Here is a 27522-nt window from a genome sequence, read left to right as displayed (position 1 = left end):
TCCCGGCCACGGTCGGCATCACGTACAACCCTCCCATCTCGCCACCTTGAAGCTCTCTGGTAGCCTGCCCATAACGATGCAAGACTATGTTAGCGAGTCCGATAGTGACTACACGAGCTATTGGCGTGACTGGGTATGTATATATCTTTTTACTCATCCCAGCACCCATGCCACCCCATTTCCCCCAATGACCTACTTACTCTCCCTCCTGGTGCGGGATATCGAAAGGCGACCAGCTGCATAAATCCAGATGTGATGAGGCTGCTAACCCGTGCGCGCACTACAGTTCATCTCATCTCGCGGCAACGAGTACTTTTGCGAAATCGACGAAGACTACCTCACCGACCGGTTCAACCTGACGGGTCTCAACACCGAGGTCCAGTACTACCAATATGCACTGGACCTGGTCACCGACGTGTTTGACCTCGACTGCGACGACGAGATGCGCGAGACGATTGAGAAGTCGGCGAGGCACTTGTACGGGCTCGTACACGCGCGGTATATCGTCACGACGCGGGGACTCACAAGGATGGTACTGCTCCCCCCAAGATTTTGTCCTTTTTTTCCCCCTCCTGCTGTAGATTTGATTTCCTACCGCAAAAAAAAAAAGGGGAGGGGTTTTCATTTCCAGGTGCTAACGGCATTTCTTTTTCTTTTTCAACAGCTGGACAAGTATAAAAAGGCCGAGTTTGGGAAATGCCCCCGGGTGAATTGCCACTCGCACCCGCTGCTGCCCATGGGGCTGAGCGACGTGCCCAACGTCAAGCCCGTCAAGCTGTTCTGCGCCCGCTGCGAGGACATTTACAACCCCAAGTCGAGCCGGCACGCGACCATTGACGGCGCCTACTTTGGCACGTCGTTCCACAACATCATCTTCCAGGTGTACCCGGCGCTGATCCCGACCAAGACCATGGAGAGGTATGTGCCGCGGGTGTATGGGTTCAAGGTGCATGCCCCGGCGGCGCTGGTGCGGTGGCAGTGCGTCAAGAGGGACGAGATGAGGAGGCGGCTGAGGAAGCTCGAGATTGACTCTGGCTTTGGCGCCGAGGACAAGGCCGACGACGACGACGACGAGGGCGCCGAGGACCTCGAGTTTGAGGCCGTTGATGGCCGGGGCGTGATGCCCATATGATTGTGTGGTTGCAAGAGGAGGCGGGTGCGGTTTGGCTTGGGAGGAATTGCTCCCTTTTTTTTTTTAATGTCGGGCGTTGTGGGAATGGTTACGACGAGTACGATTCTTAGCGTTATTGGCTTTTGAATAGGACTTGATGCCTGCCTTCATAAAGCGTTTCTTTCTAGGTGGGTTCACGGCGATAACACCACGTTGACACAATAATACTTTTTTTTTTTTCCGGTCTGATCTAGGTCCGGATTCAAGGACATGCAGGGATATGCAGTTGAACGTGGACTGTTGTGGTCATGGCTGGCAAAAACGTGATGTAAGCCGACTGCGAATCTAGCAGGAACACAATGCCGCGCTTTGTACGTACCAATGTACATGATGGAATGTGTGGTTTGTACCATGTAGATGAACACGAGCACCCTGCCATGCACGTTGTACTTGTATAGCGCACACAGCTACGAGGTTGTAATATTTAGAACATGGCGTGCTTGACTTGCTGGTCGTGCTCCGTCTTCACGCTATTAGATACGCATCGTAGTTCAAACACCTCTGCAAATGTACGAGTGAAACCCACTGGTATTAACATGATATCTAAAAAACTCTACAGATTCCAAGGGCAAAAAGGAAAAGAAAAACTCCGTCCAATGTCCTCGCCTCCCGATAGCACGGAGCTTCGACATGTAAACCACGCTGTCACCATGAATATCCTACGCAGCCTGTCCATAAGGCGGCTGGCCTTGATTCATCCTATTGAGCTCAACGTCCTGAAACTGATAGTCTGCCGGGCCAGCTGGCCGCTCGCCACGGTGCACAGCACCAGCACCAGCACCAGCAGAGGGCCCCCGCGCACCGTGGACATCGACGTCGCCCGACTCGCCGAGGTCGGCGGGCTCCAAGCGCTGCGGGTAGTCGTCGAGGTTGTCGCCCGCGAAGCCCAGGCGGCCGACGCCAGCCCAGAAGGCGCGGTCGTCGCTGCGCGGGCCCCAGGCCCAGCCTGCGCCGGCCATGATGGGCAGGTGGTAGTAGCGGAAGCTGTATATGGCGGTGATGGTGCCGATGAGGAAGCCAAAGAGGATGTCGAAGCCGTGGTGGCGAAAGTCGAACCAGCGCGAGGCGGCGATGAAGATGGCCAGGCAAAAGGGGACGAGGGTGATGGCGAGCAGGTAGACGGGGGGCGCGGCGGCCTGGCGCCGCAGCGACTGCAGGCGCGTGTTGTACTGGGCGTTGCGGTTCAGGGTCCTCAGCTTGCCGCCGTCGCCGCCGCGCAGGCGAGACGGCTCAAACGAGTCGCTGCCGGCCGAGGGCACGGTGCGCGAGGGAAAGGCGCTGTGCATGGAGTCGTCGAGCGGCGCGGCAGAGGGCACGACAAACGGCAGGGTGACGGAGAACTTGCTCGCCAGGAACAGCGACAGGTAAATGAGGCCGGCGGCGGACGCGGCAGCGTGGCCGCTGGGGTAGCTGCGGAAGCCGTCGTCGAGCTTCTTGCGGTCGGCCTGCTTGCAGATGTCGCCCGAGTAGAGCCTGGCGCCCAGCGCCTCCTGGCCAAAGCCGCCGACGATGTACTTGGCGGCGTTGGCGATGTCGGGCTCGCACCGCGAGAGCAGGTCGGGCCGCGGCTTGCCGCACATGTTCTTGATGCCGCTGATGAAGAAGAAGGCGGAGCCGACGGCCATGAGAAGCCCCAGCCAGCCGACATGCAGCTCCCACACCTTGCGCTTCCAGATGAGGGCGTAGCTGGTGTTCTTGGGCACGGTGCTGCCGGGGATGAGGATCATGGACACGAGGAAGATGACGATGACGGGGAGCAGGGCGCAAAGGATGACGAGGAGCCAGGACGGCACGGTTTCTTTCTCGGTAAAGGGGAACCTGTGCACTGGGTTTTAGTTTTCTGGTGCTTTCTCTTGTTGCTCGCGTGCTGTCTGTCGTGTCATGCGACCTGGGTACGGAGACACTCACGAGATGTCAGGGTCGTCGAGGGAAATGGGCCGTTTGTTCGGCTCAATGCGTCCCAGGAAGCCGGCGACGACAGTAATGATGACCAGCACGATCCAGTCGAAGGCGTACGAGGCCAGCAGCTTCACGGAGAAGCTGCCGGCGGATGAAGACCCCGAATGGGCCATTCTTAGGTACTCAGACATTCGCCGTCACGTAGGGATCGCAGTGCGGAGTAGAAACAGACAAAGGGTAGGGCAAGGCAGAGGCGGGAATGGCCGAGCCCTTAAATGGGCAAAGAGGGTGGTTTCGGCGCTTGTGGTGATGGCTGATGATGGGTCACCAGGTGGTTGGAGGCGGGTGGCTATGCGGCCATGTCAGTGTCCAGGTTGACGCGCCAAGGTTTCAGTCGGGCCTGGCCCTTTGGATGGATGGTTGGAAGCTTACTATATAAGATCTGGTGCTTTGGCGCTGAGGGTTGGAGGCGCAGTCTGCACATGTAGTGGGTGGACGGGCATCACAGGCCTTGCCTGTCCCAGCGTCGTCGTCACGGCAAATCTGTGCCGGCTAGCGTTGTGAGGTTTAAATAAGAAGGGGCATTCAGCAAGATAATAATTCGATGGGCGCTGGAGATGCAGGGACCGGCCGCCATATTAAGTACAGTGGGTGTAATAGCTGCCCGCTTGGTGTCCTCGATTTGCACCGCCGCCAAATCGTCGTCTGGCTGCCGCGCCACCAGTGGAGAGCGCAATTGTGGAATTTATCCACGCAGCTGGCCCCGGGTCTCACCTGTTTGGAGCGAGGCGCAGATTCGGGGTGGAACGGGGCTCTTGACCTGCCGCGGGGGCGCAGTTTTGATTTTTTGGTGTAGACGTCGACTCGTCTTCTCTGATGTCTCGGACGTCTGACACGCTGCTTGTTCCGTATCCCTCGCATTGTCTTTGTAGGGTGCCTAGTTTGCTGTAATAAGCGCACTGCAACCCATGGGCGCCGGCTTGGGCATTTCGCCTCGACATGTCTGCAGCCCGACACCATGATGAAACTGAGGCGCACTGCAGCAGGAAAAAAAAAATGCGCCCACCTCTTTGTTTGGTTCTGGCGGCGCCAAATCAGCAGCCCGTCTCGGCAGGGGCAAAGGGGAAAAAAAAAAGAAAGGACGAAAGCGCCGAGACTGGGCGTTTTTTGGTGTTTCGGTTGACGCTTGCGTGGTACGCCGTGACTGGCTCGGGGGATCAACTTGAAATCGCAGCGAGATTTACGGTGTTTGCCGTGATTTTCTTTTTGTTCCTCACTGCATGATACCAAGTGGCTTGGCTTCCTCTTGTGCTTCGGCGTTTTGCCAGGGCCAATTAAATGCAGCCGTGTCGGTCAACCAAGACAATTTTTTGACGCGCTGGAACTTGTCCGAGCCAAGGCACTGAGATGCTCAGCCATGCTCTTATATGCGGTTGAGAAAATACTGCCCGGCTTGGAGGCAGTAATTTCTTCTGCACGACCGGCTCGGGTGACACGCGCACGGGGCAGTGAGATCATGTTGAGTGAGCGCCTGCGGCTGGTTTTAAGCTTACTTTGCCCAGTCCTTTTGTCATCCCCCGTTACTAATTGGCTACGTGTTCTGTGTCGGCGGGTGCACTGTGCTACTACAACTGCTGGTCATTTTCGGTAGTCGAATGTGGCATCTATTATGCACTTTCGACTTGGGCGGGAGCTGTTGCCAAGCTTGGTGACGGAAAAAAACGCCCATCACTTCTTTTATATTGCAAGACGATGTCCACCGCTGCTCTGGCCTGCTTCTGCTGGGTGTAACAATGCTGGGTGGTGCAAAAGCCGCTTGGCCTGCCCGTGGGAGAAACACCAGTTACCGAATCTGTTCGTTCGCAGAGTAACGGTGTTTTGATAAACGAGTCATCCATCAAGGACGACATGGCCCTGACGAATTCCAAATACGGTAATACAGTCTTATTGAACGGGAGACGATGATGAACTCAACCACGACCAAACACTTCGTCTCGCTCGGCTCGTCTATATCATCCATATAGTACAGTTACAATGACCCATCGTAGTATACACAGCTCTCCCGCGGGCTCGGCTCCTTTTTCTTTTGAGTACGACACTATGCTCTTTTCTGCTTTTCCATGCCTGGTCCCTGCCAACTTCGACTCTCACCTTCCACGTGCCTATTCCTTTGATGATCGCTTGTCTCGTCGCTTGCCGTGGTTGCGAGGTCGCGGCGTGACAACCCATTTGTTGATGTTGTGCGTGCGCCGCGTCTTGTAACCGCTCTTGGTCTATTGCATTGTTAGCTATACGCTACTCTGATGAGGAGAGTGCTGTCACTATTGGCCATAACGTACAGGTCTACCCCATGGCGTGACTGGATTTCGATTGCTCTTGGACTTTCCACGACCACCACCATGAGGATGGTCAACTATTAAATCGTCAATCTCGTGTTTGGCTTGACGGCATCATGTAGACGACTTACCCTTGTTCATGGCCACACCACGTACCGTCGGTCGAATGTTCAGCCAGCGACTTCGTCCAGCCTTTCCGAGCTGTCGGTAGTGGTGGTGGACGTTGCTGGCAACGCCAATGGTCGCGCAGGCATTCTTGCTAACTCGCCGGACTTCACCACTCTGGAGGCGCACCTCAACGTACTTGCCCGTCATGATCTTGGTGCCGTCATCCCTCGTCTCCTCATTCTTGTTCACCACCGTGGCCGAGGTCCCGGCACTGCGGCAAAACACGGCGCCGCGCTTCGCAGCAGAGCCAACCGCAAAGACTTGCGTGCCAACGGGAATCATGTGCATGGGCAAGCAGTTTCCACGGAACGCTGTTCGGGCAGCCAGGATGCCCGGATCAATAATGCCACCCATGCTGTCCAGCAGATCCTGCGGGATACCTGAGCGATAACTGTGGACAATGTCGCCGGCCCGAAGACCCTCGGAAGCCAGAATGTACGACTTTTGTCCCGTGGCCTGCTCCGTGACCAGTGCAATGTGTGCACTTCGTCCAGGATCGTATTCAATTCGGTCTACAAGATGCGGACCTGGCCTCCACCGCTCAAAGTCGACAGTGCGTATTCTCCGCTTGGCACCACCTCCTCGATGCCTTACGGTGATGCGTCCATGTACGTTTCGACCACCTTTGCCTTGGCCCTTCTTGGGGTACGTTAATGGGAGGAACGGCCTGCCTTTCCACAAGTGGTCGTTGACGGGGCGTCTCAAGTGTCGCACACCAGGAGTCCGGGGCTTGTACGTTCGGAGAATTACGGACTGTGAGCCTCGAGTCTCCGCAGCATTCATAAGAGATGCGCTAGAGAGTCCGGTGTCGTCGGAGCTGGCTTTGGATTTGGATTTGGACGCTGTATACGCACGCATGGCGGATTGATACAATGTCAGTCGATGCAAGCCCCTGGTAACCGCGGAGAGCGGTAGTCTTTGAGGAATCATTATGAACCAAAGAAGCCAAAAACAAATGTTTTCGATTTTTCGAGTGTGCAATTCGATTGGGGTGGAAGAGGGGGTCAGATGTAATGGTAGTCGACCGCTCAGAAGAAGAAAAGGAGCCTGTGGGTGAAGATCAAGCTTAAGCGGCCCGCGTTGAGGGCATTGGTCCAGAAACAGCAACGCGTACGGTTCTGTTCCAACGTCTGGGCCGCAGTAAAGGCTCGAAATCGTGCCTCGACGCCGCGACGTCGAAAAAGGCGGCCTAGAAAGGGTCAACACCTTTGTCGACCAAGTCGTCGTCAATTTGCAGTCGCCGTCAAGTGCTTGTCCCACATTGAAATTTCCACCGGAAGACTGTAGGAACGTTTTGCCGAAACCGAGCTGGCTGAGCCACAGGGTGCTTCAATACAGCATCAGCCACATTCTACCAGCCACACAGGGGCAGCAGGTGCGGGTATTCCGCGTCGTGATGGCTCGCGCGACCAGCCGTGTGTGCACCAGCGCGAGATGAGCGGCGGCCACTTCTCCAATCAACGGGCCGTTGCCCCGCGGTTGCCACTGTTGACACAGGGATGGTGGCTAGAGCCGAGCTAAGCTGCTTAAGACGGCTAGAGCAGGTACGTACCCAGCCTCTCCGTGCCCCGACAGTGTTGGTACGCAACTCCCAGACCCGCGAAAGCTCCAGTCGTCGCGTTGTGAGTCGCCAGCTGCGTCTTGTAGTTACCTCCACAGGCCAGTTCAAATCGCTGGCATCGACGACACGCTATGCTTTGGCTGCAACCTGGATATTGTAGTACCTCCTGCAGACTGTCAACGCTGGCTTGTTGCTCATCTTGTTATTGTTACGATATTGGCATATTACCCCGAGTATTTTTCTTGGCCCCTTTGGACGGAGTGCTCCGGCAAAGCATAGTCGCCCTTGCGTGACCTGTGGCCCGCCGTGATAAACAATTCTCACATCACAGCTCCTTCGCCCTCAAGTCCACAGTCCATCCCTTGGAAGTGCACGCAAACGACTCCATCGCCATCGCCCGCAGCAACGGTGGGACAAACACGGACTGGCTTGGCGTATCACAGCCCGGCAATACAGTGCTCGCTGCTGGCTACAAGGCCATTCTACTCACGGGTCTCTCATTTTCTTTTACCCTTGGCAACCAACGTCGCGAGCCGCGCCGCATCTGGTCGGTCCAGGTACGTACCTCGACGAGCGTCCGCGACTGGCTCCACCTCACGCCTCTACCTCCCCTGCTGCCGCTCCTCAAAACACTTCTCGTCTGCCCTCACGACTGTCTTCCTTAACATAAACACCTCTACTACTACCCGGTCCTTCCTGTCATCTCGCCCCTCTCTATCTCTTTTACACCTTCAGCGCGCCGTCATTCATTCTCGGGCGGTTCCTCTAATACGTTTTACAGTTTTGGGCTCCATACATCTCGCCAAAACATTCCAATCGCGCTATCGTGTCGGACATATATCTGTCTTTGAACCAGAGGTAGGGCTGCGAAATTCTCTCATTCCAGTGTCTCAGCTGGGAGCTACTTTTCTCCCATGCTCCCCGCCTCTTTTCAACTCTTTCCTCTTTATTTCTCGACGCGTTGGACGACTGACTTTTTTTTTTGGTTTGCTCTGTAGCACGGCCTCTGGCTCTCATATATAACATCTAGTATATATACTAGACTGTAATATGCCTCCCGGTGTAAGTTGCAATCAGACGTGTTTCCTGGCTGCAAACCCGTTGGAAATATCGCCGGGGTGGGCTAGGAACTTGCTGACACGAACGCCTTTTGGCCATCTAGACCCGTACTGCTCGTCAGCGTCTCGTGTCAAGCGAGAACGACGAGAACAGCTCGACGCGTCTTACACGAGCCAAGGCCGCCGCTCTCAACGTGGACGAGCTCGCCATGCCAACAAAGGGTGCCTTGCAGCCCAAAAAGTCGGCCGCCAACCTCGGCAACGCTGGCGTTCAACGGAAGCGTGCTGCACTCGGCGATGTCAGCAACGTCAACAAGTCCGAAGCTGTAGAAGGGAAGAAGGCCGGTGGCAAGGTTGGGCTCGTCTCCAAGGCTTCCCATCCAACTGGTATCCAGAAGAGCACTACTCGCACTGCTACTGCCCGGAGCGCCCTCGGCGTGAAGGAATTGAACAAGGCCGAACCAAGACGCGGTGGTTCGGGAACCATAGTGGCTGGGCCAAAGCGAAAAGTCGCTTCCACCGCCAACAAAGATCAAGATGAGATTGCTACCGGAGAATCCCAGCCTCTCAGAAAGAAGACACAAACTCACAAGTCAGTGGACCTCGTCCGTGACGAGAATCACGCCCCTGTTGCCCAACATAAACAGCAGACCGTCGATGACGAGGATAAGCCGGTTCCGCCTGAGGGAGTCAATGTAATTGAGGAGGATGACTGGGATGATCCTCTTATGGTTGCTGAGTATGCCACGGAGATTTTTGAATATCTGCGCGATCTTGAATGTCGCTCTGTTCCCAACCCCGACTACATGTCACACCAAGACGACCTTGAATGGAAGACGCGTGGTATTCTCATTGACTGGCTCATTGAGGTGCACACAAGATTCCACTTGCTACCAGAGACTCTCTTCCTTGCCGTCAACATTATTGATCGCTTCCTCTCCGCCAAGGTTGTTCAGCTTGACCGTCTTCAGCTTGTTGGCATCACCGCCATGTTCATTGCGTCCAAGTACGAGGAGGTCTTGTCGCCGCACGTCGAGAACTTCAAGCGTATTACCGATAATGGCTTCAGTGAAGCCGAGATTTTATCCGCGGAGCGGTTTCTGCTCAGCACCCTCAACTATGACCTCAGCTACCCCAACCCCATGAACTTCCTTCGCCGGGTGTCGAAGGCGGACAACTATGACATCCAGTCTCGCACAATTGGCAAATATCTCATGGAAATTAGTCTCCTCGACCACCGCTTCATGTCCTTCCGACCGAGTCACTGTGCTGCTGCTGCCATGTACCTGGCTCGCATGATGCTGGACCGTGGTCCATGGGTAAGCCTACACGCTGTGTGCTGGAGGAATGCAAGAATGTCACTAACAGAGCTGCAATAGGATGAGATTCTTGCTTACTACGCTGGATATGACAAGCAGGAGGTCCAGCCTCTGGTTGATCTGATGGTTGACTATCTTGCTCGTCCCGTGGTTCACGAGGCATTCTTCAAGAAGTATGCCAGCAAAAAGTTCCTCAAGGGTGAGTCGATGTCTACACAAGTTCCACGGAAAATAGCAGAAAACGAAACAAGTTGCTGACATTGGCTGGTAGCCTCTATCCTTGCTCGCCAATGGGCCCGAAAGAACGCGGCTCTGTTCGGCATCACAGACACGGAGCTCTCTCTTGACCAGATATCATGAGCGTGACGACGCTTTTAACACAAACAATATTGATTCACACGCCCTTCGCAATACACATCTCTTAGATATGAGCCTACAAAAGTCAGGAAATCAATGCCGAGGTTGGATTACGCTCACGACATCACCTCTTTTGACGACTTTAATATACACACGACCATGTGCAAGGCTGTTGTTGACCATTGGCCTGTGGCTCACGCAGGTTGAATGGCTAATGGCAAATGCCTTCCTGCCACGACACTATTGGATTGCACGCCCTCATTGCGTGCCCCTTTTTTGTTTTTAGAGAGTATTTCAGCATGCAGCTTTGTTAACTTGATGTTTTAAAACATGGCGCTTGGAGTTGGTGGCGAATTGGCAAGGATTAATTGGATTGGATGGTTGAAGCCGGCTGTTCGGGCACAATGGCCGCCATTAGCGCGGCTTTGGTGTGGTGTACGGGATGAAGGCGTACTGTGAACCGAGACTCGGTCACTTGACAAGAAGCTGTGCTTCGGGTCGAAGCAGCGAGCACAGCGGTCTGTTGGAGTTGGATGTGTATTGGTCTTGAGACAGGAATGTGTCCATACAAGATCTCAACAAGGCCTTGGGTCCCACAAGGCTGTGATAGAACATTGTACATAAAAACTTGATCGATCGGATTACAGGCAGGGTTTGGAACAGGAATGGAGAATTGCATTGCATGAAGAGGTTGAATATGTGATTGCAGCAGGTGTTGAGACTGGCGTTTGTGTCTTGATATGTCGCCAGTTATCGACGGTCTATGCAAACTTTGGGGCGTTGTTCATGTGGTACTCGGTACTCCGTACATGAAGAGAGATAGAGACCGGCACTCTCGGAGGTTCCTCCATTTTGGTAGTGCAGCCGGCAGATGCCACAACAATTCAAATGTTGGCACAATTATGTATTTCGCCCCGAGTGCTCGGTTGCCCAGGCACTAGGTAGTTGCGGGGTCGGGTCTTCAAAAATGCCATTGTTGCGTGCCTTGGCGCGATGCCACGCGTGATGAACGGCGGGTACCCCCTCTGGAGAATTCCAGTGGTGACAGTACGGATCAATATTAATGCAAGCCGCGGCAGAACAACCCAAATTAAGTGGGCATCTCACCCGCCAAGGGTCCCGGTCTGGTCTAGAGACTTGGACACGACGAGCCCAATAGTATCTGGTTGCTCTTGACCACAAGATTGAATGCTTTACGACTACGTGCTGGCCGACTTTATTATACCACTTTTTATCTTTTTCTTATTTTTCTACTTGTCTTGAAACAGAACGGGAAAGGAAAAGCATCTGCTATCCACGAGCGAGGGGTATTCTTATTTTGTCGCCAACTGAGTTCCGTGGAGGCTCCGTCACACGAATCATCGCCCATCGTCTTGCTTCAATTCGACGACGCAGACGCCATTGCAGCTAGGGAAGGGTATATACATGTATATATATAATTGAAAGGAGCAGACGCGTTTCTTTGTTTGTTTTCGTCAGGGGACTCGTGCGGGCTCGCTGCGGCTTGAGCAGGCTGCCATGGCACCCGTCCTGCGGGCACGACAGAGCTTGCCCAGGGACAAGTTTTCGTCGTATTTCAGCGGCTTGCGCAGCCAGCCTTACAACGATCCCAACTCTAGGGGCGGTTCGCACACGTATGTTGTTTTTTTCTCTTGTGCTCCTGCAAGACTGTTGGTGTGTGGGAATCTGTTTGCTGATGCTTTTGCAGATTGCGAGCTATTGCGTGGAATCCGCTGGGGACGTTGGTGGCGACGGGGTCTGCGGACAAGACTTTGCGAGTTTGTACGTTTCATTTTTCCTTTCCTCTTCTTTGGGATTGCTGCTGTCGTGAGAAAAAGGGGGGGCAGTCTGTTGATCTTGCGGCAGGGAACCCTGAGAAACCACACGTCAAGTTCTCGACGGAACTCAAGGGCCACGGCGCGTCCGTGGAAAAAGTAGCGTTTAACCCGACAAAGGACGCGGAGCTGTGTAGCGTGAGCGCGGATGGCGTCGTCAAGTTCTGGGATGTCAGGACCAAGGCGTGCTTCAACGAGGTCAAGGGCTTGGGCGACGCGTTGAGTCTGGTCTGGGCGCCGGACGGGGAGACGTTGATTGTGGGCAACAAGGTAACTGTCTTCTTTTATTTCTTATTTGACTCCGTGAGACGGACTATGGGAATATTTGGTTGGGGGGGGGGTGTGTTATCTGTTGTGCTTGTATTTTTTTTTGGTTTCGTGGCTGACCTGTGACTCCCTGCCGGCAGGCTGACAACATCTACGTCCTCTCGCCGCGGCAGTCGACGCCGCTGTCATCGCACCAGCAGAGCATGCAGACTAACCAAATAGCATTTTGCTTCAGCGGCACCAAGATATTCCTCACCACGTCCGAGGGCAAGATCCGCATACTGTCGTATCCTGGTTTTCAGCCGCTCTTGATGCAGGCCCGGGACGGCGAGGACCACGAGTACATGCTCAACGGACATACCTCGTCGTGCTTGACGGTTGAGATGCAGCCCACCGCGAGGTATTTGGCCACGGGCGGCTCGGATTCTATTATTGCGCTGTGGGATACCAGCGATTGGTTGTGCCAGAGGACGTTGACGAGAATGACTGGCCCAGTGAGGAGTATAAGTACGTTGTTTGAGTTGCTTTGTCGACCACGTCCGATGAGTTCGGTGGCACTTTACTTGCATGTGGGCGGCTAACCGTGTTTAGGCTTCACGTTTGATGGGAGCTATGTGGTTGGCGGTAGCGACGAGGGTATGTATTTTTTTTTTTCCCCTCTTTGCTCTTTTAATTCTCGACTGCTCAACTAACCGGCTTGATAGGAAGCGGCCTGGAGGTGTCGCACGTAGAAACAGGCGAGCACGTTCACACATTTAAGACGGCGGGTTCGTCGCCTGTGGTTGCATGGGCTCCGACTCGCTACTGTCTGGCATACAGCGATCTGGGTATTCTTCGAATCGTCGGCGTGGACGTTGACAGGAAATAAGGGCTTGCTGGAACTTGCAACTTGCGACGGTCCTAGTTTGTGAAGAGTTGAGGAAATGATGTTAAATTTAGGGGTGGTTTGGTGAAGGAAAAAAAAAAACAGCGAAACTAGGTATTCTGGTGAAGGTGTGAGCCGCACAATGCATAATAAATAACCGCTGGGCTAAGAATATAGTAAACACGGCGACTCGTGTAGATTCAACCGTCAAGGTAGCCATCCGTCTGCATCCGTGCTTCTAGTCTCCCAGATTTGCCCGATACGATACAAGAGAAAATGCGAATCACGCAACGTCAGCAAACGATGCGCCCAATAATTATTTGCTATGTACATCCCGCGTCAGCCGGGCATTCTCCCACCGAGCCAGCCCACACCCGTCCAATAATACCGAGCGATACGGCCTTGGCCCTTCTGGCGCCTGTTTTTAGAAGCGCCTCGGAAACCAATTTGTTTCGTAGGCAGACGGTGCCTGGGGTCAAGCGTTTTATTGTTATCTTAGTTAGCCCTTCAGCACAAGGGGGTCTGCGCTCAAACGTCCCATCGAGGTTACATGACGAGGTGCATTCATGCCCTCGTTTCGCGCATGCCGGAGTCGCAACGATGGAGCGGGATTAGGAGTTGAACAATCGAAAACCGGTCCCGTCGAGAGAACAGTGTTTACGTTGCGTGTGCATAGACGCCTGATACCCTTTCGCTGGGGCGTCCACGTTTAATTATACCAGATCTCTCTGGCCGTTGGGCAGATGCTCCATAGATTTCCCCAGTCCCCAGGATGCTCTGGGAAACATAAATAGCTGAAATGATAAAATCACATGTCTGGTCCGTCAAGTGTCGCTGTTGGATTGACTTGATTGCCGCTGGCGTCCATCACAACAAACCTTGCTGCCGGCGCCGTGGGTGGATGCGTGGCATGGACGTGGACACCCCCCCTCCCGGATGCCCTTCCCGTATGTTTCTGCAAGTGCAACGCTCGGAGTCTCCGGACATGTCCAGAGAGCAACCGCTGGGTAGAGCAACGAAGTATTGATGGATGGACCAGACGTAAGCAGCAGCGGCGCACCCACCTTGTTCCAGTGAGAGGATATTCCACATGGTTGAGGATCCCAACATGCCCATCGAACACGCAATGCTTCGGTTCATTCAGGTAAGAATCCTCAACAAGGCACCTGTAAAGTCTTGGACGGCACTGCTTTGTCCCCAAAGCCATTCACATGCCGACAGGTTTCCACGTTCTGAAGAAACCATTTGCTGCGAGGGGACAAGACATCCGTCGGCAAGATGTGGGGCATGGCGGGGACCAATCAGCGCATTTTTAACTTGGGTATGGAGTACCGAGAGTACTTGCAGAGTCTGACGTTGATACTGCTAAATCTGCATCGGATATTGTTAGATTATGGTCATTCTGCAACGACGCTCGGGCATCAAAAAATGCAAAGATGCAAATGGAGGTCCAAAGTGTCCGCATAGAGGAGTTTTCCGTGTGGCTGCAATCATAGACGGCCAACCCTCGAATCGATGACTCCATGTGAGCATAACGACATGTTCCCTGAAAGGGAGTGATGAACTAGCCCAGAACGAGGCACTGCGGACAGGCAGCATTGTAGCGTGAGGTGGAACATGGATGCTGTCTCGTGCAGGTAGTTGGTACATGCCGCCACGAAACGACACGTGTTCTGGCCGAGGTTTGTGAGCCACGCCGTCGTACATATACCGATGCAGTTCAACCGCCGGGTCTAAAAACGGCGCCAAAGCCAGCCGCCTCAGCCCATTCATGCTAGAGCATCGCACCCCAAAACCTGCCGACTGGAGCGTTGCAACCAAACTGCTCGGCTGAGCAAGGTCTAACACGGCGCCCCCCTTAGCCCATCGCCAGGCAGCCAGGGCCGAGTCAACCATCCAAATGACTTCTGGCGGTGGAAATGCGCCAGACTGGATGTGGACTCCGCTTTAGCTGGGCAATTGCTGCTTGCTCCAGTTCATTCATGACTTGACTGCTCTGGGCTGGGGCGTCAGCGTCATGGTTATCCAGCCAAGGATCCCCAACGTTCGGCTGACAACTTTGCCTCTTTTTCCATCACTGTCGTGAAGCACATGTTTCGCCCCCATCATTGTCGGCCGTTCTTCTGCTAGACAACTCGCCGATATATCTTCATCTTTTGCGCCTGTGCCCTATCCCCACTGTCCGGGAGGGTCCGGCCGTCCGTTCTTCAGCACCAGACTCTATCCCGACAACCAGCTCCAGCTGCCACGGCGCGACCGACCTGAGCGAGCGATATCCCAATCTTCCCACGCCGCCGGTAACGACCATGGCTGGCTCATCAGACGATAATGGCTCGTCCAGCAATGGCAATGGGGGCCACCAGGGCCAAAGTCCCGACGTCGACAACACTGTTCATGTGCGAGAACCAATCCCCGACAACTCCAGTGTTCCAAAGCCGAAGCGGCTAGCATGCATGATTTGCCGAAAGCGCAAGCTCAAGTGCGATGGAGTTCGTCCAAGCTGTAGCACATGCTCGCGATTGGGTCACTCTTGCGCCTATGACGAACAGCGGCGAAAGAGCGGTCCTAAGAGAGGATATGTGAAGGCCCTCGAAGAGAGACTGAGTGAGTGCAGCTCCCCGAGCCGTCGCGGCTTATGGCCTGGCCAAATTCGTTTGTGCAAATATGAGAGAAACTGGGTAAAAGAAGGCTAACCGTGATTGCTATGCGTAGAACAAGTCGAGACCTTGTTAAAGACCCAAGATCCAGTCCCGGCCATCAATAGCCCAAACACCAAAGGCATCAACATGTCCATGCCTGGAGCTCACAACCCACAGGCGGCGACACCAAATCTTGGCGTCGCTAATGCATCCATGGGCATGGGAGGTGATCGCGACATGGACAATAGATGGCAGCATTTCAGTGGCGAGTCTCCGCAAGCTGGAGCCAACATGGAGGACTTCAACTTCAACTCCAACATGGGCATGCCGATGAATAACGTTGGAGGAGGCAATTTCACCTGGGAAATGATTGGCCTTGGGCTAGAAGAACCGTTGCCACCACAGGAAACCATTGATGAACTTCATCAAGTTTACTTCGAGAAGGTTCACCCGTCCATGCCCATGATCCACCGCTACCGTTATCTCGCTGCCATGAATCTGTAAGTGTTATGAGCCAACCAAGTTATATCAGCGTCGCGCGTTGAATATGACTAACCATCTGCAAATAGAGCACCAAATCAGCGACCGCCAGTGTGCTTGAGATACGCCATGTGGACTTTGGCGTGCTCCATCACTGATAAATATGTAGATTTAAAAGACCTGTTTTATCAGAGAGCGCGCAAGTATGTTGAGGCAGATTATGTAAAGGGATACGGCGAGCACATGATTTCTGTCGCACATTGTCAGACGCATATCCTACTGGCCGCTTATGAAATGAAAATGATGTACTTCCCCCGTGCTTGGATCAACACCGGTTCGGCAGTCCGTCTTGCCCAGATGTGAGACTCCCCCTTTCTTCCGTGACATGGATTGAAATCGGGCTAACGTTTCTTCAGGATTGGTCTACACCGGTTAGACGGTACTGGGCTGGATGTTAAGCAATGTCTCCCCCCGCCCAAGGACTGGACAGAGCGCGAAGAGCGGCGGCGCACATTTTGGATGGCTTTCTGCGAAGACCGGTATGCAAGCATTGGTACCGGATGGCCAATGACGATTGATGAAAAGGATATCATGACCAAGATGCCAGCTTCTGATGAGGCCTTTGACATGAGCCGGCCTGAGCAGACGCTGACCTTGCAAGAATGCACTGGCCCGCCCGGTGTCGGTAAACTCTCTTCGTTTGGTGGCGTTGTACTTATGGCGTGTCTATTCGGACGCAATCTGATACATCTTCATCGACCTGACGATGATGATCTTGACCATGACCTCAACGGGCCCTTCTGGAAACGGCATAGACAGATGGACAATATCCTCCTGAACACATCGCTAGGTCTCCCCGCCCACCTGAAGCTGCCCAACGGACTGTCAAACCCTAATGTCATCTTCACCAACATGAGTATCCACACATCAACCATTTGCCTGCATCAAGCTGCCATCTTCAAAGCTGATAAGAACAAGCTTGCGGCCTCGGTCAGCTCAGAAAGTAAAGTGCGTTGCATTACGGCTGCAAACGAAATTGCCAGCATCATGAGGACGATTTCTCATATGGACTTGTCATCGGTAAGTGCCCGGGGGAACAGCGAGCGTTATGAAATACTGGGTCGTCTAACATGTGGTCGCAGATGAATCCGTTTATTTCTTTCTGCCTCTATGTAGCAGCTCGAGTTTTTGTTCAGTATCTGAAGAGTCGCCCAGATGACGCGCAAACGGCCGATTCATTGCGATTTCTCCTATCAGCGATGAATGCTCTGAAACGACGGAACCCATTAACAGAGTCTTTCTTGGTACAGCTTGATGTAGACTTTGAAGCGCTCGCTATGCGTATTCCGAAACTGAGAAACGCCTTCCGCGGCGGAGACAGTGTACGTACTCGTCCTTATCATCATGAACCCTGGTTGGTGCCTGGTCAGAACGAAGCTAACAATGCCAACTAGCCTCACTTCGGAAGCAAGGTCGAGAATGCCGGGCCACTTTGTTCTGATCCTGAGAGTGTTCAAGGAATCTTGGCTTACCGAGGACAGTGTCATTTTATGAAAACACAAGGTGACGATGGGAATCCAGCTACAGCTCCTGACCTAGTCGACAGCCAAGGCGACAACGCGGCCGGACATGTCTCCGCTGCCAACGCTGGATTTGGCGGTGGACAGCCCTGGCTCGCGACAGACCAAACGCCGGTGCCCGTGTTGACGCCGAGTTCCGGGACCATGTATGAGAAGAGCGGCTCAGCCAGCGGTCACGTTCCCGGCTATGAAGCAAGTGGCGATGGTCATGATAGAGCAGGCTCGCCTGAAGCCGGACAGTCGAATCGCCCAACACCAAACTCAACCGGCGCTGCATCAGACACAAAGTCGCACCTTGCACCCGGAAACCTGGGCGGCTCGGGACGAGAAAATGGCTTCCACCCAAGTCCCATCGCGTCCCAGCCAAACTTGATGAACCAGGGCGCTCCAACGGATGCCGGCAATCACCAAGGCTTCTTCGGCGAGTCGCTTACGTTTGCCATGAACCACAACATGGCTGGTCAGCAAGCTGGGTTTGCCGTACCGCAAGCCTGGGGACCCGAGATGAACGGCCAAGCACCACCTCCCAACATGACACCAGTTGGCGAGGGAGTCCTTCGGGCACTGATGAACATGGGACCAATGGATGCCATGGACCTGTCATCGTGGGACTCGGGGCAGGATAGTGCCATGCGAGGTTGATGTAGAAACTCTTGGAGTGACAAGGAACAGGAAAACAAAAGTAGGCAGCAATGCGGGACAAGGGATTCGGTGGTGATTTTTTTTTTTTTTTTTTTTTTTTTTTTTAGTGAGGTTGCCAAGATGATTTGGTGAACCGAGGCGTAATGGGAAATCCAGGGCAGGCAGGGAAGCCCGCGCCTTCTTGGTTTGGATGTCGGCGTTCGGATTTTGTTCTTTCACCATCCTCTCTCTCTCTCTCTCTCTCTCTCTGTGTGTGTGTTCACCTTGGAATGACAACTGTATCATATGGGCGGAGATTTTCATGCACATCTAGCTGGGACTCTCAACCAAAGATTTTATGAACGAATTGAATGAATATGGCTTTCAAAGAATAAGTTTGTCACAAACACAACTGAGAACTTGCAAGTTACAGGGTGGTTGAGCAGCGGTGGCACAAGCGTACATACAAGTTAGGTATGTAATTATGTCGGGCCTTGTGCATGGCTATTTTATGCATATCCAAAATTATCCACCTATGCCACTTGTAGAATCCGGTGGTCCGTGCGTACATTGCCGCTCTTCTCCCCAGAGGGCCACAAAAGGGCGTTATTGCCTCATCCGCATCACATCTTCCTTGCCCAGACGTAAAAGCAGCACCGGACCGGCCAAAGATACGAAGCCCCGCTGGCCTGTGTGTACCAAACGTCGTCCTCTCTTCCATACATACATGCAAAGCCCCTTCTGGCGCCCTCGATTCTAGCATGGCTGCTCCCGGCTCCTTCGCCGGGTCGGGAGCGGGGCTGCCGGGCGTGGGGCAATTCCGTCTTGATATCGGCGTCGGGATAGATGGCTATCCTGACCTGGACGACGCCTACCGGCCGTCGCCCAATGCTTCCCTTAGACGAGTGGCTACTCAGGGACAGCATGGCGCCGTTGCGCCGAGTGCCGCGCCGCAGCAGAGCGCCGCCGCCGCCGCCGCCTCCGGGGGCCAGTTTGGCATTCTTGCCCCCACGACGATGCTGAGCGGCGTCATGGAAGGGCACATTGACGGGGCGCGGCACGTCTCGTTTGCCGTGGACTCGCACGAGCCGCGGCGCAAGGGACCTGGGAAGATTGTCGTGGATCCGCCGGATTTACGGGCCTGGAGGGAGAAGCTCTTCAACGTGGATGACATGATTGTCCTGACGGACGAGCAGTATGTATATTTTAATTTCCTGCTCTTTTTGCTTGTTTATTAGCATCCCCCATCCAGCATCGTGGTTTTTTTTTTTTTTTTTCTTTTGCAAAGAGTGTTTTTTCCGTCTTGCAATTTCTCGAAAGGACCGAATTCGTAGCTAACAAACACGCCGCCCAGATTCGAAACATACTTCCCCCACGTGGACAACGTCTACTCGCACCGCTCGACCCAGCGCTACAAGCGCAAGCCGTTTGTCTCGCACTACTGGGACTGCCGGATGAAGGGCCGTCCGCCGGGGACCCCAAAGTCCGACGACCCTTCCAAGAAGAAGCGCAAGAGGAGCGCGCGCGAGCGGGACCTGTGCGATGTCAAGATCCGCATCACCGAGTACTTCCCAAACGCCAGCGCCTATGTCGACCGCGAGGCGGCCGAAGCTGCCGCCGCGGCTGGCGCCACGTTGCCTGCCGGGCAGAGGTTCTGGACGATTCAGCGCGTCAACGGCAACGGCGGGAATGGCAAGGGCGACGGGGTGGCCGGTCCGCACCGGCACACGCTGGAGAGGAGTGACGAGATCAAGAAGAATAGCGTGCAGCGTTATGTGGCGCAGCAGGAGAAACAGGCGAGGAAGATGCAGGTATGCCTCCTCTTTTCCTCGCTGATTATGTTGCGCGCGAGTGTCGAATCTAATCTTGCGGGTTTTGCAGAAGGCGCCGCCGAGAAAAGCAACCGGTGCGGCGGCGACGCTTGTGAAGAAGCGTTCAAAAGAGCACGACTTGAAGCTCTATTCCTCCTGTTTCTGGTACGTTCCATCCTTTTGTGCAAGTTGTGTCATGACAAATCCCCTAAGTTGGCGCAGCCCGTTCTCCCAAAGGGTGTGGATAGCCCTCGAGGCCAAAGGTCTACCCTATCAATATTGCGAAACCGACTCATCCAAGGGCCCTCCCGCCACTCCCGCCTCATCTACTACGCAAGCCGGTCCTAGTGAGACGGTGCCGGCCATACGCCAAGGTAACTGGTCTTGTTCCGAGAGCGCGGTCATCCTCGAATATGTACGTCTTTGACCTCTGCCAGCCCCAACGCCTCCTCCTTCACACTGCTGACGGCAAAAATCCTACGAATAGCTTGAAGATGTGGACACGAGCACGCCTCTGCTCCCCTCGGATCCAAAACTTAAAGCCAGATGTCGCCTCTGGATAGACCATGTATGTCCGCCACCTCTGGACCCTTGGCGTGTTTTTACCACTAAGAAGACCTAGATCAACGCTCGCATCGTGCCGTCTTTCTACGACCTACTGTTCGCCCGGGAACCACAGTCCCAGAGCGAATCCACCAGCCGTCTCCAAAAACATATTACAAATCTGGTTCTCGCTGCTGACGAACAAGGCCCCTTCTTTACAGGGTCGACACTGAGCCTTGTGGATATTCACTTTGCGCCATTTGCTATACGTCTGTCCAGGATATTGAGGCCGCTGAAGGGTTGGACGGATCCCATGCCGGGAACGAGGTGGAATAGATGGTTGCATTCGTTGGAAAGAAACATGCACGTCAAGGCAACGACCAGCTCGGATGATTTATATGTCGATACGGTGGAGCTCCTTGCCCGGAGGGGTCAATAAGCTTGTTACGTGGAATGATTCTATGTTGATACTTCTACCAAAATACGTTTTGATTTCTTTTGCTTGATCATGGCTGTTAATGTTGAGGCGGGGGGAAGGTGGTAGTGCATTTAGCGATCAGCCCAGGATCATTATGCTAGATCAGGGTTAGGAGTTCTGGAGCTTATTATGGTCTGTCGATGATGATATATACGCAATTGGGTATCTGATCCAAACAATCACTAATATTACGGGTTGTACAACAACACACATGTACAAAATCCACAAACCGCCCACAAACAAATTGGTAGTTTAAACTTCATGATGCTGGTGACTCATTGCGTGGATGTAACGGCCGTCTTCGTTTCAAATTGTCCCACTTTTCCCGAATCGCAACCGACTCGCCATTCTGCCGTGCCCTCTCACGCCCTTCTCCCAATTCTTCCAGGTCCTTGGTCACCAAGAACCTTTTCCCTTCGTCCTCTATCACGCGCTGCGGGTCAGGGAGATATAGCCACGAGAATACGGCGCCAATGGCTGCTACTGAGCCGAAGAGGAGGAAGATGAGGCCTTGTCTTGTTTCGCTCTTGTAGGTAGAGTTGATGCCGTACACTACGAGGACAGCTACGATGCTGCCAAGCTTGCCAGAAGCCGCGGAGATACCATGGCATGTGCAACGGTAACACGTTGGAAAGATTTCAGCCGGAATAATAAAGGTCAATGTGTTTGCGCCTGATGGAGAGAAATGTCAGTCCTGGCCAAAGCGAACGGAACCTCAATCCGAGTGAGTTGACCACATACCAAAATTGAATATGAAATGGTTAATGGCGACAAAAACAACTGTAGCAGGTGCAGCCGCTGAGCGGTGGACGCCATAGTACACGCCACCAGTAATCATCAGGGATATCGCCAGTATAAGAAAAGAGGCAGTGAGCCAGTGTCGGCGAGGCAGTCGGTTTGCAAAGCAAATGAAACAAGCGCTTCCGGCGATGGAAGCAATAGAGACCGTCAGCAGATATTGCGCTGTCTGCTCAATAAGAACGTCATAAATCGTAGCACAAGGGTGCAGGACGTCAGTTTGCCATACAGGAATTCCTGTCTTCTTCCACCGCGGAACAGTTGAATTGCCCCCGGTGATCGACGAATTCCAGCACTCCAGATTCTCGTCAATGGGCATAGGGGCTCTGGTTGCCCACATATCTGACAGGGTTCTCCTATTGTCCAGAGATAGGCCGTAGAAACTGACATCAAGAACAAACCATGTCATAGATGTTCCCAGCAAATAGTACCAGTTTTTATCCCTGATGAAGTAGTTGTACAGATCTTCCTTGGAGAATTCAATCGGCATTGGTCTAGGGGATAGTTCAGGTTGTATGCCATTTTGATTGTGCATCTGAAAGGAGTTTCCGAGAGCGCTGCCCGCAGGCGCGCCATATACTCTCTGAGTGTTCATAATAGCTACGGCGGGTTTGTTGCGGACCTCGAGACTGTATAGGCCACAGTCAAAGAGGAAAAACCGGAAGATGATGGCAAGAAGGGCGGGAATAGCCCCCGAGCCGATGACAATGCGCCAAATGCCGTCGACAGCCTTCCGGCACTCTTCTGCATTCGCCGTGTTAAGACCACACTGTAAAGCCTGAAGGTTGTTGGAGCTATTATAACCAAGCAACACCCAGAGTCCTACTAGTTGAGCTAATGCCTGTCCAACAGGTTGCATGAGGAATACACTGGAGAGCATAGTAGCTCTGGATTGCGTACTTGACCACTCGGATGTAATCACAGCACTCAATGGGTACTCGGCGCCGATTCCTAATTCGCAAAGGACTGTCAGAGGACGGTCGGCCGTCATCGGTGATGGGGTAGGTCAAGTTTCCCGACGTACCAATTCCCATCACAAATCGCCACCAGATAAAGAGGCCCAAAAATGACAAGTCGCCAACCCCGCGACTGCTTGTGGCAACTCCAATGGTTGACACAATGACCAAAACCAGTTCGATCCCGTATAGGCGAGTACGACCAAAGAAATCAGCGAGGAATCCGAAAAGAAGCTGTCCAATGACTGAGCCCAGCAAGGTGAAGAGATTGATGAGAAGACTGGGCCACTGTCCTCCATCTGGATAATATACGAAAGCAACCGAGGCAAGGATAACGTTGGTGGAAAATAAGTTGTATCTGTCAATGTAAGTCGTGTGAGTCGTCGCTATCACGTGGAAGCAGGTGGCAGAACAAGTGTCTCAGATGCTAAAAATATACGTACGAGTCGGTAAGGAAGCCAGAAGCCGCAACACCCCAAATGCGTAGGTTCCATGCGTTGAGGTCCAGCTCATATCGAAGTTGATGGCGGTCCTAGAGATGGAATGGCATTAGCAACCCCGCTATTGCTTGTGACTTTGGAAAAGGGAATGCAATTGTTCGCACCTGCGAATCCTGTGCGGATAGTGCACAGCTGTCGGACCCCAGGAAACCTCGATTTTTGCGCCGAGACGGCGTCAAGTCTGTCGGCATATCGTGTTTGTGCAGCCTCGAAGCTCCCTAGATAGTACGACGAAGCTAGGGTTGTGTAGGGGCGCAAGAGGTAGCGCTCGGGGCCAGGAGAGGACATTCGGACTCGCTTCCTCCACGTCGTCGGCTTCGTTTTTTATTCCGCAGCATGTATCGTCTTGGCCAAAAGTGTCGCCGAGAAAGGCCTCACGACACAACTCGGGGAGGCCCGTTCCTTGTTGCTAGCATATCTAAAGTGAAAGGGTCAAGAAATTGGTGTGCGACGGAAGTCAGACGGGTGACAGAGCGGCTGGCTGGGGCGCTTGGGGGCGGGGATGACAGAGACGAACAGTTGACGTTTACTTGAGCTCTTCAACACTCGGTCCAATGCACACACTACCATCCTGTGTGCCAAGCTACCGGGACCTACTTGGCGTGCAGCGGCTGAGAAAAGACGACCTCTAGCAGCATTAATTGCCCGCCCACGCGGGTCTCGTCCAGGCAGTGATCCATTCGAGGCGGCATGTAACACAAGAATGAAGCTGTCTGCGGGCACGTGGAGTCATGGACCCTTGGCTGGCGGGGGATCGAGTTGGGAGCTAATGTCTCCAAGGCGTCGGCTAGGCTCGAACCTGCAAGCCTCGTTTCCAAGTACTAGCATTGAGATGGTAGTTGTGGCTTACTTCTTCATCTTGTGTCTGCAGATGTCGTCGAGTATTGCACGTACAATGTATGATTCAAAGTCGTCATGACAGAATGGCGGCACTGGCGTGCACTCCAGGGCCTGGATTGTATGAGACAGATGGAGCTTCGAGGGGTCAGGCCGTATTGCGCGGATACCTTGTTCTCTTGGACTTGATGGTCCCCAGGTAAAGAGTGTGCGTCACTGGACGCTATCGTCTGGTCTGCTTCCATGATGCAAGACGATATATATATATATATGCATGTTGCTCAACATGACGAGCGACTGAAACCCTGGCAGTCGCGTGTGATGTCCCTCTCCAAGTGCAATGCTGAGTGCCGAGCACGGCGGTCTGGCCCAGTGCGTCAGAGCTGTTGTCGAGTTGGACCAGGTCGGTCGCCCGTGGAAATAGTGGTGGGTACCTACCTGCCAACCCGTCACGATGTTGCTTTGGACCTCGTGGGCGGCTCTCCCGCGTTTAGTGGTACAGATCAGGCAGTGGGCCCGCTTGGCAACGACCACTGGGAGCCAGATTGAACAAATCCAAACGCCATGGCTGCTGGTAAGCCTGAAGGTTGGTCCATCCCCCGGCCCGCGTTGTGCGATGTGGGACGGTGTGTGATTGGGCGGCGGTATTCCATACTCCGGACTTTTGAATGTTGTGCAATGCTCCAACTTGTGTGGGTGACCAAGGACCAAGTCTAGCCATTGCTGTCTGTACATAGTATGTACTAAATAGTATGCAGTATCAATGCTTGGTCCGAAAACCCCATATGCATAGTCCATGTCTACATACTCCGACTGGCTGACAGGTACATGTGTCACTCTGTTAGCTGAGTGCTCCATGCTGGCAACTTTCATGTCCTTGGTATTCTTCCGTGCTCCGTGTTCTTACTCTTTCTCCGACTGGTGTCGAGCATCCGAGACACCCAATGTTTAATGTTTAGCCTTGAATGAACATGCACTCCGATTCGCTTGCCAACAGCCTCCCAAGACCCGTGGCCAGATGGGTCGACATCCTGTCTTGATGCTTGTGTGGATCCTGCCCCAGTAACTATCATCTCGACAAGCGCCAAACATGGAGCTCCAACGGTCTGTTGGTGCCAGAACAAACCAGACTTTGCTGGTAGCCAACCAGTCTCGTCTCGACACAAAGTGTTGCCTGACGTCCGGTGCAATATTAGGTGGCCACGCTGGAGCTGCTCCGATTGTCGCTGTTTGCTACACATGCATGTGTGTGTGCGCGCCTACGTAGGCGTTTTACATTTTCGCCGCAACGCCCAGTTCCCCAATTGCTCCCCTTCCCCATTTTACCCGCCCAACTACTGGCTCCAACCGGGGGGCAGCAAAGGGCAAAGTGAACCCAAGGAAAAAAAAAAAAGAAAGACAGAAGACAAAAGGGTATCCAGCCGGTCGTCATCTTTCATTTATTTCCGTGCCCCGTTAGTCCGTGGCTCGTGACAGGGACGGTCCGCACGTTTCCGAGTGTCCTCCGTAATACCCTGGCTTGTTATTACCATAATAATTCCTTGACCGTTGCTCGTTGCGCTTATTCCTTCCCCGCCATCACATCGTCCCTCGTTGTGACTCGGTCATGACCTATTTTATCACCCGCGGCCGCGCCCGAGCTTGGATCGTCATTTGCTGTACGGTCTTACAGCACGCTTCTTAGCACCCGGGTCGTCGTAGGCATGGCCGCTGCCTCTTCGTCCTCCGGCTCGTCCTTCACCTCATCGTCTCTCGGGCGACCTCCTACCTATAGCCGTTCCCATGTCAGCCCAGTAGATTCGACTTGGACCCCGACCTCGGGAGTATCGACGCTGTCGGCGCCGTCCACGGGGGGGTCAGGCGCGCTCCAGACGTCCCTTCGTCCGCTGGATCTGGGGCCGCCAGGATATCAAGCAACAATGTGAGAACCCTAGACCAAGCACAAGCACAACGTGGATCGTATACGTCTTGAAAAACTAACTGCCTTTCCAGAATTCTGTTCCAAGACACCCCAGACGAGCGCACAGTGTATCTAGGGCCATGGGAAGTGGTTGGTTCAGAACAAAGACGAGTCTTGTGGCAATGCAGCTACCAAAACGAGCTGCTTGAACATTACTGTATGTCTTTTTTTTTTCTTTTTCGTCGTTGATGCCATTAGCAGTCAATTTATTGGCCTTGCGCCTCTGCGGTGTACATGTCGCGAGTCCTCCATGCCGCTAACGTGTGTGAACAGTACCATCTGATATCCCGTCAGAGATCCATCCACATACACTTCATTCTCGACATCGACAGTATCATGATCCTTCGGACATGGAACGATATCTAACGTTCCCTGAACCTCATCGGATCCGGTACTTCTCCGACGAAGGTGTTTGTATTCATGACCAGTACATTCAAGTCAGATACGAATTCACGACTGTGGATGCATCTATTCGATTTCAAGGCGATTTACGAAGAAAGGACATGGTCGGGTTTTATGATGTGGATGTAGTGTGGACTAATGTCCATGGCCGAACAGATGGTTTTGGCAAGGTCAGGGGAATCGGGGCAATTCAGCGTCTCAAGATGTGGCGCGACCGATATACCACGTTCCATTCCCTGAGCGTACTTGCAAACAAGACGGACGGTCAGTACCGCGAGTATGATGTCCACATCTTTGATGGAGAACTGCGAAGTCGTGATGATCGAGCGAAACAATTGAAGCTTAATGTTCGAGGTCGGCGAGGAAGCGCACCTGACGAGGCCCCTCAACGCCGATTCTCGTTTGCTCGGGGGGTACGGCCGAGAGTGCGATCATCAGGGGGTAATGTTGGCCAGAGTAGCTCAGAATCGAACCCAGCGTCCCAACAACCTGTCGACATTCGCTATTTATCCATCCAGTTTAGCAGCCGGCAAGGTAAGTCTTGGTCTGCCGCATATTCATGCGCTGAAGGGCCTGAGATATTGGGGGTCTAACTGCAGCCACAGATTACCGACGATTTCTCGAAATGTGGCTGTATGCTCACAGTACTGATGGAGACTTTCAAGGGATTCCCTTTCCTCCGAACCATTTTGAACTACCTTCACCACAAATGCTGCCAGGCCAGCCAGTTGAGCTCGAGTCCCCCGATTGGACTCGCACACTCGAACCTGTTGCTGAGCCAGAAGAATCAGACGAGAGGGGATGAGGGAGGCCAGTATGAGCAAGGCTTTACGACTATGATATATCAGCGCCAGCATAACAAAGCATACGCAAAACTATGACGACAGAAAGCAGGAACAAGCACATGCAAAAGTACGGCGTGCTGGGAACTGTCCTGGGGCAGCCGTTTTGCCATTAGTCTCCATACAACGACAATCTTGGAGCACGCGCTGAAGCCCACGGGGAATGCCCACTTGCGAGGTGGTCAGGAATCACCATGGAGCCATGTGCCCTGGTAGTTATGAGGCCAAGGCACGTGGGG

The 27522-nt window shown here is 53.6% G+C and overlaps 9 protein-coding genes across 13 annotated transcripts; 6 read left to right on the top strand and 3 right to left on the bottom strand.

Moving 5' to 3' along the window:
- Window positions 1-174: 174 nt before the first annotated feature.
- Window positions 175-1360, top strand: CKB2_1 (casein kinase 2 regulatory subunit). The gene is made up of 2 exons (XM_007815272.2): window positions 175-532; window positions 665-1360. The coding sequence occupies exons 1-2, from the start codon at window positions 443-445 to the stop codon at window positions 1130-1132; spliced, it is 558 nt and encodes a 185-aa protein (XP_007813463.2). The 5' UTR covers window positions 175-442; the 3' UTR covers window positions 1133-1360.
- J3458_017283 (uncharacterized protein) lies at window positions 1352-4708 on the bottom strand. Its single transcript, XM_007815273.2, has 2 exons — window positions 3080-4708; window positions 1352-2989 (listed from the first exon to the last, which is right to left on the bottom strand). The coding sequence occupies exons 1-2, from the start codon at window positions 3259-3261 to the stop codon at window positions 1831-1833; spliced, it is 1341 nt and encodes a 446-aa protein (XP_007813464.2). The 5' UTR covers window positions 3262-4708; the 3' UTR covers window positions 1352-1830.
- A 55-nt stretch (window positions 4709-4763) lies between these two features.
- On the bottom strand, window positions 4764-6942 carry RML2_1 (mitochondrial 54S ribosomal protein uL2m). Its single transcript, XM_007815274.2, has 3 exons — window positions 5538-6942; window positions 5410-5483; window positions 4764-5343 (listed from the first exon to the last, which is right to left on the bottom strand). The coding sequence occupies exons 1-3, from the start codon at window positions 6502-6504 to the stop codon at window positions 5233-5235; spliced, it is 1152 nt and encodes a 383-aa protein (XP_007813465.1). The 5' UTR covers window positions 6505-6942; the 3' UTR covers window positions 4764-5232.
- Window positions 6943-7298: 356 nt separating this feature from the next.
- Window positions 7299-10848, top strand: CLB2_1 (G2/mitotic-specific cyclin). Of its 2 annotated transcripts, XM_066121093.1 has the most exons (5): window positions 7299-7692; window positions 7917-7993; window positions 8134-9512; window positions 9573-9711; window positions 9784-10848. In XM_066121093.1, the coding sequence occupies exons 3-5, from the start codon at window positions 8403-8405 to the stop codon at window positions 9870-9872; spliced, it is 1338 nt and encodes a 445-aa protein (XP_065973918.1). In that variant the 5' UTR covers window positions 7299-7692; window positions 7917-7993; window positions 8134-8402; the 3' UTR covers window positions 9873-10848. The 2 variants fall into 2 exon arrangements, with proteins under 2 accessions (XP_065973918.1, XP_065973917.1); XM_066121092.1 differs by lacking the exon at window positions 7299-7692 and having other exon boundaries at window positions 7785-7993; window positions 8134-8197; window positions 8298-9711.
- A 166-nt stretch (window positions 10849-11014) lies between these two features.
- On the top strand, window positions 11015-13743 carry J3458_017280 (uncharacterized protein). Of its 2 annotated transcripts, XM_066121090.1 has the most exons (6): window positions 11015-11503; window positions 11578-11651; window positions 11736-11974; window positions 12112-12478; window positions 12563-12607; window positions 12676-13743. In XM_066121090.1, exons 1-6 carry the CDS (start codon window positions 11388-11390, stop codon window positions 12837-12839), a joined length of 1005 nt encoding a protein of 334 aa, XP_065973915.1. In that variant the 5' UTR covers window positions 11015-11387; the 3' UTR covers window positions 12840-13743. The 2 variants fall into 2 exon arrangements, with proteins under 2 accessions (XP_065973915.1, XP_065973916.1); XM_066121091.1 differs by having other exon boundaries at window positions 11578-11974; window positions 12112-12607.
- Window positions 13744-14670: 927 nt separating this feature from the next.
- Window positions 14671-18538, top strand: J3458_017279 (uncharacterized protein). 2 transcript variants are annotated; one of them, XM_066121088.1, is made up of 6 exons: window positions 14671-15440; window positions 15549-15975; window positions 16045-16314; window positions 16372-17035; window positions 17098-17337; window positions 17410-18538. In XM_066121088.1, the coding sequence occupies exons 1-6, from the start codon at window positions 15143-15145 to the stop codon at window positions 18175-18177; spliced, it is 2667 nt and encodes an 888-aa protein (XP_065973913.1). In that variant the 5' UTR covers window positions 14671-15142; the 3' UTR covers window positions 18178-18538. The 2 variants fall into 2 exon arrangements, with proteins under 2 accessions (XP_065973913.1, XP_065973914.1); XM_066121089.1 differs by having other exon boundaries at window positions 14671-15975; window positions 17410-18537.
- Window positions 18539-18855: 317 nt separating this feature from the next.
- Window positions 18856-21184, top strand: J3458_017278 (uncharacterized protein). Of its 2 annotated transcripts, XM_066121087.1 has the most exons (6): window positions 18856-19351; window positions 19511-19967; window positions 20038-20132; window positions 20190-20341; window positions 20455-20535; window positions 20590-21184. In XM_066121087.1, the coding sequence occupies exons 1-5, from the start codon at window positions 18918-18920 to the stop codon at window positions 20457-20459; spliced, it is 1143 nt and encodes a 380-aa protein (XP_065973912.1). In that variant the 5' UTR covers window positions 18856-18917; the 3' UTR covers window positions 20460-20535; window positions 20590-21184. The 2 variants fall into 2 exon arrangements, with proteins under 2 accessions (XP_065973912.1, XP_065973911.1); XM_066121086.1 differs by lacking the exons at window positions 20455-20535; window positions 20590-21184 and having other exon boundaries at window positions 19511-20132; window positions 20190-20375.
- J3458_017277 (uncharacterized protein) lies at window positions 20368-23923 on the bottom strand. The gene is made up of 5 exons (XM_007815279.2): window positions 23347-23923; window positions 23186-23274; window positions 22811-23100; window positions 21730-22737; window positions 20368-21660 (listed from the first exon to the last, which is right to left on the bottom strand). Exons 1-5 carry the CDS (start codon window positions 23431-23433, stop codon window positions 21248-21250), a joined length of 1887 nt encoding a protein of 628 aa, XP_007813470.2. The 5' UTR covers window positions 23434-23923; the 3' UTR covers window positions 20368-21247.
- Window positions 23924-25782: 1859 nt separating this feature from the next.
- Window positions 25783-27246, top strand: J3458_017276 (uncharacterized protein; the record flags this gene model as incomplete). Its single annotated transcript, XM_066121085.1, has 4 exons — window positions 25783-26000; window positions 26072-26196; window positions 26313-26975; window positions 27047-27246. The coding sequence occupies 4 exons, from the start codon at window positions 25783-25785 to the stop codon at window positions 27244-27246; spliced, it is 1206 nt and encodes a 401-aa protein (XP_065973910.1).
- Window positions 27247-27522: the final 276 nt, after the last annotated feature.

The sequence above is a fragment of the Metarhizium acridum genome (genome assembly GCF_019434415.1).
Source record: "Metarhizium acridum strain ARSEF 324 chromosome Unknown scaffold_421, whole genome shotgun sequence".
Taxonomy (NCBI): Eukaryota; Fungi; Ascomycota; class Sordariomycetes; order Hypocreales; family Clavicipitaceae; genus Metarhizium; species Metarhizium acridum.
This window is presented reverse-complemented; position numbering and strand designations above follow the sequence as displayed.